The following is a 14,657-nucleotide window of genomic DNA, read 5'->3' on the forward strand; positions in this document are numbered from 1 at the left end:
TCTTTTATTTTTCAATATTTTTCTGTACAATTTGGGGAAGTTACTGCCAATTATATTTTGTAACTATCTTGCAAATTACAGCAACATAACTTATTTTGTTTTTCTGTAAGTGCGAGTCAAAATTGGTCCATCGCCACAGTGCGCTTAATTGCCAGTGGCTGAGTTTAGCACTGCTCAAGAATGGCACAAAATATTCAAATCAGTAAGATCAGGTGAAAAACGTGGCCTACTGAGCTGTAATTTGGCAGAGGTGCCAGTAATACCTCTATCATACCCTCTGTAAAAAGGTTAAAAAATTGAACAAGTAGATCTCGAGTTACAAATTAAATCACCAGCTTCCCTTTGGAATTTTTATATTCCTTTCAAATCATGTTAAGAAGACACCTTTCTGAACATAAATGTGAAGTTTCGTGCTCATTCGATGTATTGTTCACCTGATCTTAACCCTAAACGTTTTCTTATATTTAGGCCTATAACATCTACAACTTGCTGCTGGCTATACCTTGTTTAGGACTTTCAAAAGAAGTACCTGAATGTGCAACCATAACTGTTTCAAAATAGCCCGCGATAGTCATGCAGGTAACTCCGAGGTCAAGCATTGAATTGGTTTGAACAAAGATACTCATAATGTATTGAGTGCTACTTTGGTTCGAATGAGGAATACTACAGGAATACACATGAGCATGATGAGGATAATCTCTATTGTTGTGAATGAGTCAATGACCTTCAAAACTTAAGATTTTGTTTACATACACCTACTAATTGGTCATATTAAACCCAATAACATTGAAATTCTTGGTTGTGAAAAAAAGTTCACCTACTTAGTGCAATTTTGATTTTGTGCCATATCGGCTATCTTGGATGATTTTTGGCAAATGTCCTCTAAATGCATGATTTCAATGCCTTGGTTTGAAAAAATAAGTTATGCCAGTGACTAGTTAAGTGCCATTTCATAAGAAACCCCTTTGATACTTTCACAATATGCTTGTTTCATGTTTGCAAATATGTTAAAATAAAGAAATATATAAAGGTAAATATATGCTTATGCCAATTTTGCTCCCAACTGCTATTTTTCGACCTTGTCATTTTATTTCGTTACAATGACCGGTCAGAATGGGAAACTTTGATAATTCATAATTCGAAAAGTTTTTGACCGATTTTGACCATTTAACCACCAAAATACTTCTGTTGATTAGTTCTACTCAGAAAACAATCTTTTGTAGCAATAGGGTCAACATGAAATTTTGATGGTTATCCCTATTTAGAATGTCCTAAACAAGGTATAGCAGTGTTGATAGGATATGCAGCTTATAGAACATGGATAACCTCTATTGTATTCATCTATTGCTATGATATTTAATCCGATTATTACATCACTTCTAAGGCAAATTCCTTAAACATCTAATAGATCATAAACAATGACTGGACCTAAAAAGATGACAAAATCTTTAGACGAAATGGCTTAAACTTTTGTATCAAAAAACATTTAAGCAACAATCAAATTGGCCCTAAAATCCCAAAATAACATGGAAATACATCAAATTGAATTGAAAATGGGAAATAACAAGTATAACTCTGCTTTAAAGTAAAACTCTGTTATTAGGTGAGAATGTCTCCTTTGGTACATCATGCTTGTAGCATTTAATGTATATGACCTATGATGTTGCATGTGTGAGTATATTGATATTGATTTTATTCTTATATAACCACATCTTAGAGTTCTGTTTGAAATAGTAGAGATAAAAATAGTTTGAGCTTGTTGAAGAATATTCCCATGTGTTGCAAATGAGGATCAGATATTCAGATTATCATCATGTCTATCTGTTGTATTTGTTAAACTTGCTGCCATTCATTCATTGGTCAGGTTGTTTTTATTTGGGCTATTCCAACATAATAATATTTAAGAGTTACTACCTTAATAAGCTAGAAATTGTTTTTCGTGTTGAAATATTGCAACTCTAGACGTTTACTTATGTTTCCTGCTAGTGGTTAGGCGGACCTGTTTTTTTTTCTTTTATTTTGTTTGTTTGTTTTTTGGCAGGAGGCTAAAAGTGGACCTTTTTTAAATTTTCCAATATAAATAGAGCTGATTTTCAATGTTTTTACATAATTTTTTAATATTCAGATTGGCCATTAGGGGGCACCCCCTGGCTACAGTTTTACAGGTGGGAACTCAGTGTACTAGGATTTGATTTTGAGACACCAGCACAAGCAATAACATGTGATGATGTTTTTACCATTTGTAGATGAATAGTTGAAGTTCAAGCATACTAGTGACACAAACCAAGATGGCAGGCCTGAAGGGATATCTGCTATCTACTGAAGATAGCAATATTAAGAGATAGCCCAGTGACACAAACCAACATGATAGGACAAACAGGATATCTGCTATCTACTGAAGATAGCAATATAGCCAATGACACAAACCACCCTGGCAGGCCTGAAGTGATATCTGCTAACTACCAAAGATAGCAATATTAAAAGATATCCAATGATACAAACCAAAATGACATGCCTGAAAGGATATCTGCTATCTACTGAAGATAACAATATTAAGAGATAGCCAGTGACACAAACCAACATGACATGCCTGATGGGATATCTGCTATCTACTGAAGATAACAATATTAAAAGATAGCCAGTGACACAAACCAACATGACATGCCTGATGGGATATCTGCTATCTACTGAAGATAACAATATTAAAAGATAGCCAGTGACACAAACCAACATGACATGCCTGATGGGATATCTGCTATCTACTGAAGATAACAATATTAAGAGATAGCCAGTGACACAAACCAACATGACATGCCTGATGGGATATCTGCTATCTACTGAAGATAACAATATTAAAAGATAGCCAGTGACACAAACCAACATGACATGCCTGATGGGATATCTGCTATCTACTGAAGATAGCAATATTAAGAGATAGCCCAGTGACACAAACCAACATGATAGGACAAACAGGATATCTGCTATCTACTGAAGATAGCAATATAGCCAATGACACAAACCACCCTGGCAGGCCTGAAGTGATATCTGCTAACTACCAAAGATAGCAATATTAAAAGATATCCAATGATACAAACCAAAATGACATGCCTGAAAGGATATCTGCTATCTACTGAAGATAACAATATTAAGAGATAGCCAGTGACACAAACCAACATGACATGCCTGATGGGATATCTGCTATCTACTGAAGATAACAATATTAAAAGATAGCCAGTGACACAAACCAACATGACATGCCTGATGGGATATCTGCTATCTACTGAAGATAACAATATTAAAAGATAGCCAGTGACACAAACCAACATGACATGCCTGATGGGATATCTGCTATCTACTGAAGATAACAATATTAAGAGATAGCCAGTGACACAAACCAACATGACATGCCTGATGGGATATCTGCTATCTACTGAAGATAACAATATTAAAAGATAGCCAGTGACACAAACCAACATGACATGCCTGATGGGATATCTGCTATCTACTGATGATAACAATATTAAGAGATAGCCAGTGACACAAACCAACATGACATGCCTGATGGGATATCTGCTATCTACTGAAGATAACAATATTAAAAGATAGCCAGTGACACAAACCAAAATGACATGCCTGATGGGATATCTGCTATCTACTGAAGATAGCAATATTAAGAGAAAGCCAAAGACACAAACCAACATGCCAGGCTTGGTGCAACTGGACTATATCTGCTATCTACTGAAGATAGCAATATTAAGAAATAGCCAATGAACATGACCTGATGATCCTTAATGTTTGTACAGCACATAGGACAGCCAAGACAATTACAAAAAGCAGACAAAAATAGTTATATTTGAGCTATTCCAGAATAATCATAAGTAGTATGATCAAATTAACTTACTAATGCTCATTGATCAATGCATGGAGAAGTCACTTTACATAACAATCTGTATGTCCTTTTGTCAAGTTTCGTGATTCGCTTGATGCAAAAATTGCGATCTAGCATAAAGCCGCTACTACCGATATGAGCATTTTTTTGTCACACACATTCAATAATATGGGTTGGCAACTAAAATAGCCTTATGATGTGACTGACCTTTTGTTTTAGTCAATACTACAATGTATTAGGTTGTTGGCATGTATTTTAGGACATGTCAGTGGTGTCCTCAGGTCCTATGGGTGAAGATGGTCAACAAATTGCACATGTGGGCTATTCCATTTAAAATCCACACTACTCCTGTGGAAAAATTTTGAAATATCTTCCACAGGGGGAGTATGAATTTCAATCGGAATGAACACATTTGGCAGCTCCATTTGAATTTCATACACCTTCTGACAAAGATTCAACCGTAATCTTCCACAGAGGGAGGGTGAGTTCAAATGGAGCTGCTAATGTGTTCATACCATTTGAATTCATACTCCCCTGTGGAAGATATTTCCAAAATCTTCCACAGGGGGAGTGTGGATTTTAAATGGAACAGCCCATGGTTTGCTAGAATTACTTGCTTTATGTGTCAGTTTAGTATTTACTTGTTATATTTGTGTTCCCACAGGATGGATGGCTGTATTCACCTGTGGTGAAATTCTAAAAATAGAAACTGGGAAATATACAAGATAATATGGAATGATAGAGGTTGAGAGACAAAAAAGAAAGAGAATGAAAATAAACAACTTAACAACAATAAGAGATGAGAAAGGATGAAGAGAATCAGAAAAGGAATTTGTAAAGTACTTTAATGATGAAATGAAAAACAGTTTATTTCTTATGCAGGTAAATGATGATAGAAAGGAAAAGGGAAAGAAGATAAAAGAAATGAACAGACTTTTGAAAGACAAAAAGAAGATAAAATTATGAGAAGCAGTATCCATGTAGCGGGGACCCTATGAGAATTATTGACGTTTTGGGCTATTCTAGTTGAGATCCATACACCCCTTATGGAAGACATGACCTTAATCTCACACACAGGGGGTGTAGATTTGAGTCACCCATTCAGATAACCCCATTTGAAATTCACACTCCCTCTGTGGAAGATTAAGGTTGTGTCTTCCATAAGGGGTGTATGGATTTCAACAGGAATAACCCATTTGACATGTTTATTTGAGGAACAAACAATTTGGCCCAGGCATTTTCAGTAGCGACTCCGTGATGTTAGTGTTCTGTGGGGTAAGGGAGTTAGGGATCCTAAAATTTGGCATTTTGGTCCTAAAAAGTGACTGGGGATGCCCCATGCCCACTGGTGCCACTAGTTTAGCTCCAAATTCCCAGCAAAATCCTTGGTCAATCAGGAGGGTACCTGTTAATTGTTAATAGGGGCAATGTCGGGAACTATGTCACGCTATTGTTCGACCTAGGCTACTTCATTTTTAACGCATGCGTGTTCGTCAATACAGCTTTAGTCTCCTCCACCTTCGCAACACAGTACGTGGAGTGACTGGAATTACACTGATGGCGGAGGAGAATACTAGCTAGTCAGACAGTTTAAATCTATCAAGCATAATAATACCTGAATAATCCGCCTATTGTCTAGACCTAGGCTACATCTTCCGGTTTGGTTACTTCATTTCGGATGCTCATCCCAACTATAATTGATCCCTGGGTCAATCTAATCATTCAAGTAAATACACTCTATCATAAAGATTATTTTTCCCTTCCCAAATTGATCAGGACCATGACTCTGGAGCACCCTTGGCCTTGCCCTCATAGCTCATCTTTGATTGGTGATGACATACCTAGGGAAGGGAAAGTCATCACCTAATTATGTGATGATACATGTCAAGTGACAGTATTCTATATGTTCCATCCATTATATCCTTAAATCATCTTGGTCTCTGCATCTCGGCTCAAGTTCAAAGCTGAATAAGACATTATAGCATTAATCTTCCCCATGATTTCATGCTATTTTGATTAATAATGATATTTAATGATGTCAAGTTTAGTCCATAATAATAGTATGAATGATGATTAGAGTCATACAGTATGAAAAAACATCCATGTGTGATTTGCATGACTGATGTGAAGGAATTCATTCTATGAAATGATTGTAAAATTTATCACAGTTGTTGTGATTTGTTTCGTATTTTGTTTAACTTACTAATATTTAATTGTGATCTTATTATTCTTGACTCTACCAGAGAACATGATATTGATGGGTCCTATTTTTGTAAAAAGAAAGCATCTATGCTATAGAGAGTGGTAGTAAACTAAATAGCTCATGAATACATCCCAACACAGATCCTGGAAAGAAAATTTCCAGGATCTGTGATCCCAAGCAGTTTTTTTATTTAAAATAAAATTTAAAAAAATAAATGTTGGTATTTATACAGTGCCTTTCACATGTGCACATGTACCAAAGTACTTTACATTTATTCCGCTGTTGTTAGAATATGTCTGCTGCCGTGCTGTACATTGCCCAATGCATGCTCATACCTTTGGGCTGGCGGCGCTCAATGGACAACATTCATAACAGCTCCCCATTTCACCCTTGGGTAGAGAGAGGCAAGTAAGGTAAAGTGCCTTGCCCAAGAGCACAACATGATGGCACCACTGAGGCTCAAACCCGCAATCCACCGATTACAAGGCAGAGGCCATACCGCTGCGCCAATGTGTAGCAGTCCCCTCCTCAGAAGTGAACCATATGGTCTTATAATTTGACGATACATGTGTACCCAAGTGAACCTGTTTCATCTATTTCCTCATCTCAACTCACACGCAAGCTAAATAAGACATTAATCTTCACAATGATTTCATGTTACCATGATTAATGGTTGATGACATCAACTTACACAAATCACAAAGGCAGTAACCATTGTAAATTTAGGATTGGCCTACACATAATCAGCAGCCACGTTAGGACATATGTTCAATTGTCAAATCCCCATCTTCATTTACAAACAAACAAATTGAGCTTTTTTGGCAAATCGTTTTGTTTTTTTGTCAAATTGAGCTTTTTTGTCAAATTGAGCTTTTTGGAATGTTTCACATGTGGAAATGGAGTAAATCATGAATAAATGTAGAAAATTGAAAAAATTCATTAATAAATATAAATATTTTGCCTAACCGACCCACCTTTTGGGGATGTATTTTGTTTCTTTAACTGCATGAAATTAAAACAGCTAGTTTGGGGATGAAGTGGATTGATTTTGGCAGATTTTTTTTATATTTAATTAAGAAAATTGCCAAATATGTTTTTAGATTTAAGCTTTGTGTGATTTCTTAGGATCATTTTACTATTCCAGAAAAAAAAATAAATCTTGGCTGACCCACCCTACTTATCAAGTTCGTCCACCCATAGAACACATATGAGTCAAGATATAGGGGCAGGTTTTATATATTTTTTTATCATCATGATGAACATTTTGCTAGACTTTATATTCATTACAGTGACACACATGAAGCGACAGCACTAATCTGCTTCCCCCATTATCATTTGGCTCAAGTTAAAAGCCAAAGAAGACATAATTCCTTTGACTTAATGTTATTTTGATTAATGATGATAGTTAATGATGCGGATATTTGGCCATAGATGAACGAGTTATGACTATATATTGTAGATGGATTCCTGGCATACGTGATTTGCATGCGATGGAATTCATGACATAAAATAAGGGTCATTTTGATGACATTTCTATTAGATTTTTGATCACAATATCCAAACTTTATTTTAAAAAAATTTAATCTTATTATCAAAAACTGAAGAGTAGAGTCATTGGAATGTTATTTTCAATTCTGCACAAAAATTGTGTAGAAATAAAGTGTAGTAATATAAACCGGTATAGTGAGGTACTTTCATCATGAAAATTATAGTATCAGCACAAGCTGAAGCAATAAGCTAATTATTCCAATATAGATATTTTCCTAACAATGTGTAACTATACAGGGTGTATCAAAATGATTGTTCATCTTTTCGTCATCTGTTTTTGGCGTTTTTGAAATTTGCACCTCTTCCAAATGTACTATTAGATCAAATTGAAATGACCAGGCTATTAAATATAATGTATAAAGAATAAAGTCTGGTCAATGTGGGTGGATCAGGCTTTTCAAAAACACAAAAAAAAAAACCCAGATAGAGGACAGTCATTTTGATACAGCCTATACAATTATTTAATGTGATGGGGGCAGAGGCCTAGTGGGGGGACAAGCCATTTGTTGGCAATTTCCCATTGAATTGTCTAATTTACAACTTTGATGGGGGGTGGGGAGTGGTGGCATGTGTGTGCATCTAACTCCCTACCCATTGTGCCCCTATGATGATAACCCACTGATAATGCTGTACAGGTTAGAGAAAAAGAAAGTAGAACATAATGGCAAGAAGGCAAAAAACATACAAATTTATTTTGATGTGAGAGCACACAAAAAAAACCCCATTAGATTTGTGTGAATAACAGCACATCTTTCAATGCCAAATATGGGACCTTTCTATCCAACAGTGGTTTCTGAGTACAAATATGCCTAGTATGAGATGTAGGCCTATACTGTAGCTCTTGGTTTGAGGTGGTGGAGGGCAATTGTACAAATAATTAATGTCCCCCTGGAACACATAGCTAGCTTTGTATATACAAAGTATTAACTGCTTTTGTCTGCAGGGACATCTGTCATGTTCCACATTGAATACATGATCACACAATCCTATTCAAGTTGATAATCCAAACCTGAGGGGTTATTTTGTAAAACACCACTGTATTGGTAATATGCTACCCCATTTTAAAATTAATTTTCAACTATTAAGGCAATTTTTTGATTACTCAATTCATTTGGATTAACTTCTTATTACGGTTGTGTAACAAACTCTCTTTGTTCAACTAATCTGATGTAAAACAAAATTGAGGCTTGTATAATATAGATTTAATAAAAGAAACTGTTGTTTATTTTACTTTACTGTATTGGGGGAAATTTTTGTGAGGATTATATTTCACACTTTGCACCGTAAAAGTCAGAACTGTTAATATTTTGGACATGTTGGAATTAAACTGCACAAATGTTCAGTAATGTTAAGTTCACAAACAATGAATACTACTTGCCTACAATATCATGTTTTATTATACTGTATAAGCTGAAATTTTTGCAGTGGTTTTATTTTCACAAAATTTGCAGTTTGCGAAATAAATACCTCAAGAATGTGCACAATAATGAAGCTTGTAACACTAAGAAATCTACAATCATGAAATCATCATCTCGCAAAAATGTTAATAATAATAAACCTTGCAACAACGAAAATATCTGTACGCAAAAATATAGGCTATGTAGTACCCAAATTATTCCTACAGAGCTGCTAAAATGAAAATGTGTGTATACTATATGTGTATTTCAGTTTGCTTTTTTTGTTTCTCTCTCTCCCTCTTAAAACTATTTTATGACAACTTCCTCAATGAAAACAGAAAGGAGAAAAGCATGAAGTTTTTTGACATTTTAACACTTGGGTGTCGACCGGGGGGTCACTCCCATTGTGGCCTGTACACCATCTTGCGATAATGAAAACGCGTAAAAGGGTCGTTTTTAGGTGGGTAGGCACGATCTGCGGCGTGTCGCGTTTAGGGTGTCAAAAACATGAAAAATTGGAAAAAGGGTAGCAAAATTGCAATTTCTAAATACACGGAAATGAAATTTAGCGTATGAAATTTGATGTTAGGAATGAAATCCCTGTTTAGGGTGTCGTTTTAGCCAAGGGTTAAATCCTTGTTTAGGGTGCTTTTCAAAAGTTGATTATCGCGGATGGTGTACAGGTCACAATGGGAGTGACCCCCGGGGTGTCGACTGCAAACAAGAAGTTAAAATCTTTTTTTAAAACATTAACAAAATCAGAATTGTAAATTGTCATGACCATATTTGGAAGCACCGTCAAAAATGCATGAAAATGAGTAACAAGCCAACTATTAATTCAGTGGTTCTTGTGATAGCTCTTGATATTTTGAGAAAATATCTCAAAACTTGTGACTTTTTATGTTGGCGCCTATGGCTAGGACACAGAGCATTACAATAACAAACTATTTGAAGGTTAATATAATGATGTACATATTCATTACATTGCAGTAAAATGTAATGGAAAGCAAAAGTAAATAGAAATCAAAATTTTGCTTTATCTTTGAAGGTTAAGGGGGTACTACAACCCTCGATAAATTTGTGTCTATTTTTGCATTTTTCTCAAAAACTAATAACACACTGGTAACAAAAGTTATGTGTATTATAGGGGCAAGGAATCCAATTACTACACTGGAATTTCAGTGACCCAAGACAAGCGGTTCGTTATTTATGATAAGAAATAAGGTACTGCTAGGATGTACCTCATTTCCTATCATACACTGTATATGCTGAACCGCTTGTCTTGAGTTACTGAAATTTCAGTGTAGTAATTGGATCCCTTGCCCCAATAATATACATAACTTTTGTTACCAGTGTGTTAATATTTTTTGAGAAAAATGCAAAAATAGTCACAAATTTGCCACAGGGGTGTAGTACCCCCTTAATAAATAGAATTAGTGCTCCCTCTTGACAGACATCGATATTTTGAACTTTAGCATCCCTATTCATTCAAAAACAAACACAGATAAAATCATATAAATGATTGATAAGACGGCAATTTGTAGAAAATTGCATTGCATTTATTTGACTGAAATGAATAGTTCTGTTTAGTGAGGTGAACAGTTCCCATTAATTTTTCATTTTCATCCCCGGAAGAACGAAACCAGAAGCCAAATTATTCATCATTGTTTACTATAAATTTCACTGATCAGCGTTAAGGGTAAATAATACTATTCATATATATATATATATTATGTATACATCATTTTAAAAATAATTGGGCTGTGACATTATTGTCATTTAAAAACCTATTTATACAATACTAAGCTAGTTTGTATTTTTGATGAACATTTCAAAAATGACTGTAGATATATGTAATATTCTTTACAGAGATGCTTTAATGCTCTGCATGCTAGCCATAGGCTTCAACATAAAAAGTCCAAATTTTTAGATATTTTCTGAAAATAACAAGAGCTGTCTTAAGAACCACTGAACTAATACTAGGCTTGTTTGTACTCATTTAAATGCATTTTACATGCTGATTCCAATTCTGAAATTTTTGAATTTTGATTTTTTTTTTTAAACTTGTCGTCTGCAATCGACACCCGCGTGGAGAGAGTTAATTGGCTATGTGCTTCAGGAAGAACTAATGCACATATTGGTAGCTCAATATCTTCGAAAATAACAAATAACTTTAAAAATGCAAACTTTTAACACTAAATTATATCAAATAAGACACTTCACTCCTTAAACCCATTTAATTTGGTAATCTTTTAATTTTTTCTCAATTTTAAAAACACATTACAAAACTTTTAGTTGATCAGCTGTATAGAGTATTGTAGGTAAACAGAATCAGAAGACGGGTGTTAATCACGCTAGGGAAATGAATAAAAAATAGAACTATACATCTAGACACCATTTAAACTTAACCTCCTCTCGTAAGAATATGATGGGAAAGCAACAACTCATCAATTTAAAAGTCAAAACTTTTCCATATTTATGAACATTAACATAATATATATGTAAATATGCATTGAAATGAGTACACACATGCCTAGTATTGGTTCAGTGGTTTCTAAGATGCACCTATTAATGTGATCAAAAAACTGAATTTTTGTATTTTTATAGAGTATAGCAAGGCGAGGCTTATAAGATAGAAACACTGTTTGCTACTGGGAATACCAGACTACGATAAATGGCTTCAAACTAAAAATAAATGGGATTTCTGGAGGAAAGGAAAAGCAAAAATACATTGTTAAAAGGAGGCAGGTATAGTATAAGTTGTTCAAATAGAGCTAGCAACGATGTAACAAAAATGAAATTGGATTTAGGAGAAGAGCGCTGAGATATGATCAAAAAGGTCGTAGAAAATAGGGCAAAGTGTGTGTGCGTATAATGGATATTGATTTTGTTGTTTCAGCTCTGCCCTAACATTTGCAGGCTTTTTGGCATTTAGATGATAGCTTTTGAAGCAAGCTTATTATATTTACTGTGTATGTACTGGTTATGTATCAATATTTCTCATATATTTTGCTTTAACCCAAATTTTCATGCATCGCATAAACGTCAGGGTGATGAGGCATTCAGTGTGTAAGTGTCTGAAGCTAAGGAAATAATTGTGAAATATAATTGTGTTTTCAAATAGCTCATTAAACTCTAATGCTTTAAAATGTCCAGAATGCATAAAATCATTGATGCTTATTAGAGCAAGCAAAGCATAACATGCACATAACACATTATAATTGGTGAAAATAATATTGGAAATTTAAATAATTAAAGCCATAATGTACGATCTTATAATATGAAATTAGTTAATTTTTTTCAAACCTGATTTTTTGGCATATTTGTAATGTTTACACATGTCCCAACTTACACCTAAATGGAATCAGCCAAATTTGCTGTGTTTGTAGGTCAACAGAGCAATTTTGACATAAAGTCATAAGGGTTTCTTTCACTTTCCCTTGTTATTTTAGCGTGAAATGGACAGAAAGCCTTCCCGGCAGTTATTACTAATATTATTTCAGCATTTTGGGTAAAGAATAACAAAATTTGATGGAAATCGTACAGTATGGCTTTAAAGACTTGCCTTGTTTTAAAGGACTATAGAATGCCATAATATTCATTTAATTTTCAAACATATTTTTAGAAGATGGCAAATAAACATTAAGACTGACCAGATTGTAACACCTTCGCCAAGGAAAAGAAAACATATTACCTCACAATATCAATAACATGAGCCGTATATAAATAGCTCTCCTAGACTTTACTCAATTAAAGAAAACATTTGTGGTCAAAAAATGTCTACTTATTATAGCACAACAACCCACTTTTCACAAACAACTGTTCAACTAAAGTTATTAGATTAAGAAAGTTTCACAACTATCAACGCTCTATTGCAAAAAAAAATATTTTTAAAAGTTTAGTCTTACTGTTTAGAAAGTCCATAATTAACATGCAATTTATTTTTTTCCATGTTTTTGGAAATTTTGCTCCCCATGCGAATTTATGGGGCACTTGGCCTAATTGAGGGGTATAAGGTCCTTTCTTAGGGGCTGTGCAATAATTATGCGCCGGGGGGAGGATAAAATTGGGGGGGGGGGCAAGTAATTTTTGGCACACATTCTTGGGGCGCCTTTGAAATAAAATGCTCAAAAAGGCTTAGGAAAACCGTACGGAAACGCTTAAATATACTATTTTTCCTGCTCACTGAGCTCGCAAAAAGTATATAGACCATTTAAGGTTTGCAAATTGGAATCCCAAAAATTTGGCATATGCAAGGGGGGGCAAAGATTTTTTGGTCGGGCCGAGAGGAGGGGGGGCAAGCAATTTTTGGCGGGCCGAGAAGGGGGCAAGCAATTTTTGGCGAGCCGTTTGAAAATTTTACCCCCCTGGGGCTCATAATTATTGCACAACCCCTAAGTAAGGTTTACTCAATGCATGAGGGGTGCATGTTCCCCATACCCCTGCGACACTATACTCTACTGTGCAATCATCAACTTATTAATTAATCAATAATATTTACACTTACCCGTTATCCATAAATATCCCGATGGACTGACCACATCACCTCCATTCACCAATGCAAACAGTGATAACTCCATACAGAACAGTAGCACCGACCCCATTGCTAAATACTCCATGTTCAAACCTGTCCTTGGTAGGCTCATAATATCACATCAAAACCATGCAACTATATACCAATGATATAGTTCAAAAAACTTTGTTAATTGGTCGGTTCCAAGTATTTCTTCGATGTCGTTGCTTCACATTATCATCCAAATCAATTAAAATCCATATTTGTAACTGAGCACCACATGTGAGGAAGATGTAAGCAATATATATTCCTTTAAGTAACTCTATCCACCAAGTTTCTATTCCTGCTCTCTAACTGCCCAGCAGTTTCAAGTCTCATCCAAATGAGGTGGTGATGAAACTAAAGATATTTAGCAAACTAGTCTGATGGATGAATTAAAGTTGACTTTAAAACAAATCAAAATTACTCATCATTGCATCCGTCCAATCCACCATTTAAAATCCACCATCATTATACATTGCACAAGTGATGATAATTTTTATTGTTAGTATCCAGCTGGTTTTGTCGGGAGATTTAAATCCAGCTCGTTTCGGTCACGTGTCTGTCTCGTTACAATACAGCTCACTCGTTGCTACACCACACACCACCACCTGGCCCTGGTATATACTCACGCTATTGTGGTCGCATCAACGAAGCGTAACGTTTAGTCTCCTCCAGCACTCACTGAGAGTTAGTAAATGCACGCATATGTACGCACACACACAGTATGGTACAGTGATAGATTGGAGGCACCCAAACAGAGAGACTGCCTCCAGGCTTGTGTGTGTGTGCAGTGGCCTGGTTCTCTCTGCACACAGTTGAAGGGAGGAAATAGGAGAGAGGACGCTCTGAATGTCATATGCAGGCAAATTGGATGAGAGCAAACTCGACCTTCACGCACTATTGACTCTGTAGTGAAATAGAGAAAAACACACAAAAATAATATTAGTTAGACAAAAATCTGACATATTTGATGAATGGCAAAAGTCATTTTTGCTAGCAGGGTTTATTTTTTTCTTTTGATAGATTTGATGAATTGTTTCTTTTAAGGAAATTTGTGGTTGGATA

General features: G+C 35.2%; 1 protein-coding gene across 1 annotated transcript in view; it reads right to left on the minus strand.

Moving 5' to 3' along the window:
- LOC140142142 (thrombospondin type-1 domain-containing protein 7B-like) overlaps positions 1 to 14,657 on the minus strand; it is a 240,153-nt gene that overhangs the window by 82,864 nt on the left and 142,632 nt on the right. The window contains exon 5 of the mRNA XM_072164108.1: positions 13,545 to 14,498. Within this exon, the coding sequence (XP_072020209.1) occupies positions 13,545 to 13,683 (139 nt within the window). The 5' untranslated portion in view covers positions 13,684 to 14,498. The remainder of the gene's footprint in view (positions 1 to 13,544; positions 14,499 to 14,657) is intronic.

The sequence above is a fragment of the Amphiura filiformis genome, chromosome 20 (assembly GCF_039555335.1).
Source record: "Amphiura filiformis chromosome 20, Afil_fr2py, whole genome shotgun sequence".
Lineage (NCBI taxonomy): Eukaryota > Metazoa > Echinodermata > Ophiuroidea > Amphilepidida > Amphiuridae > Amphiura > Amphiura filiformis.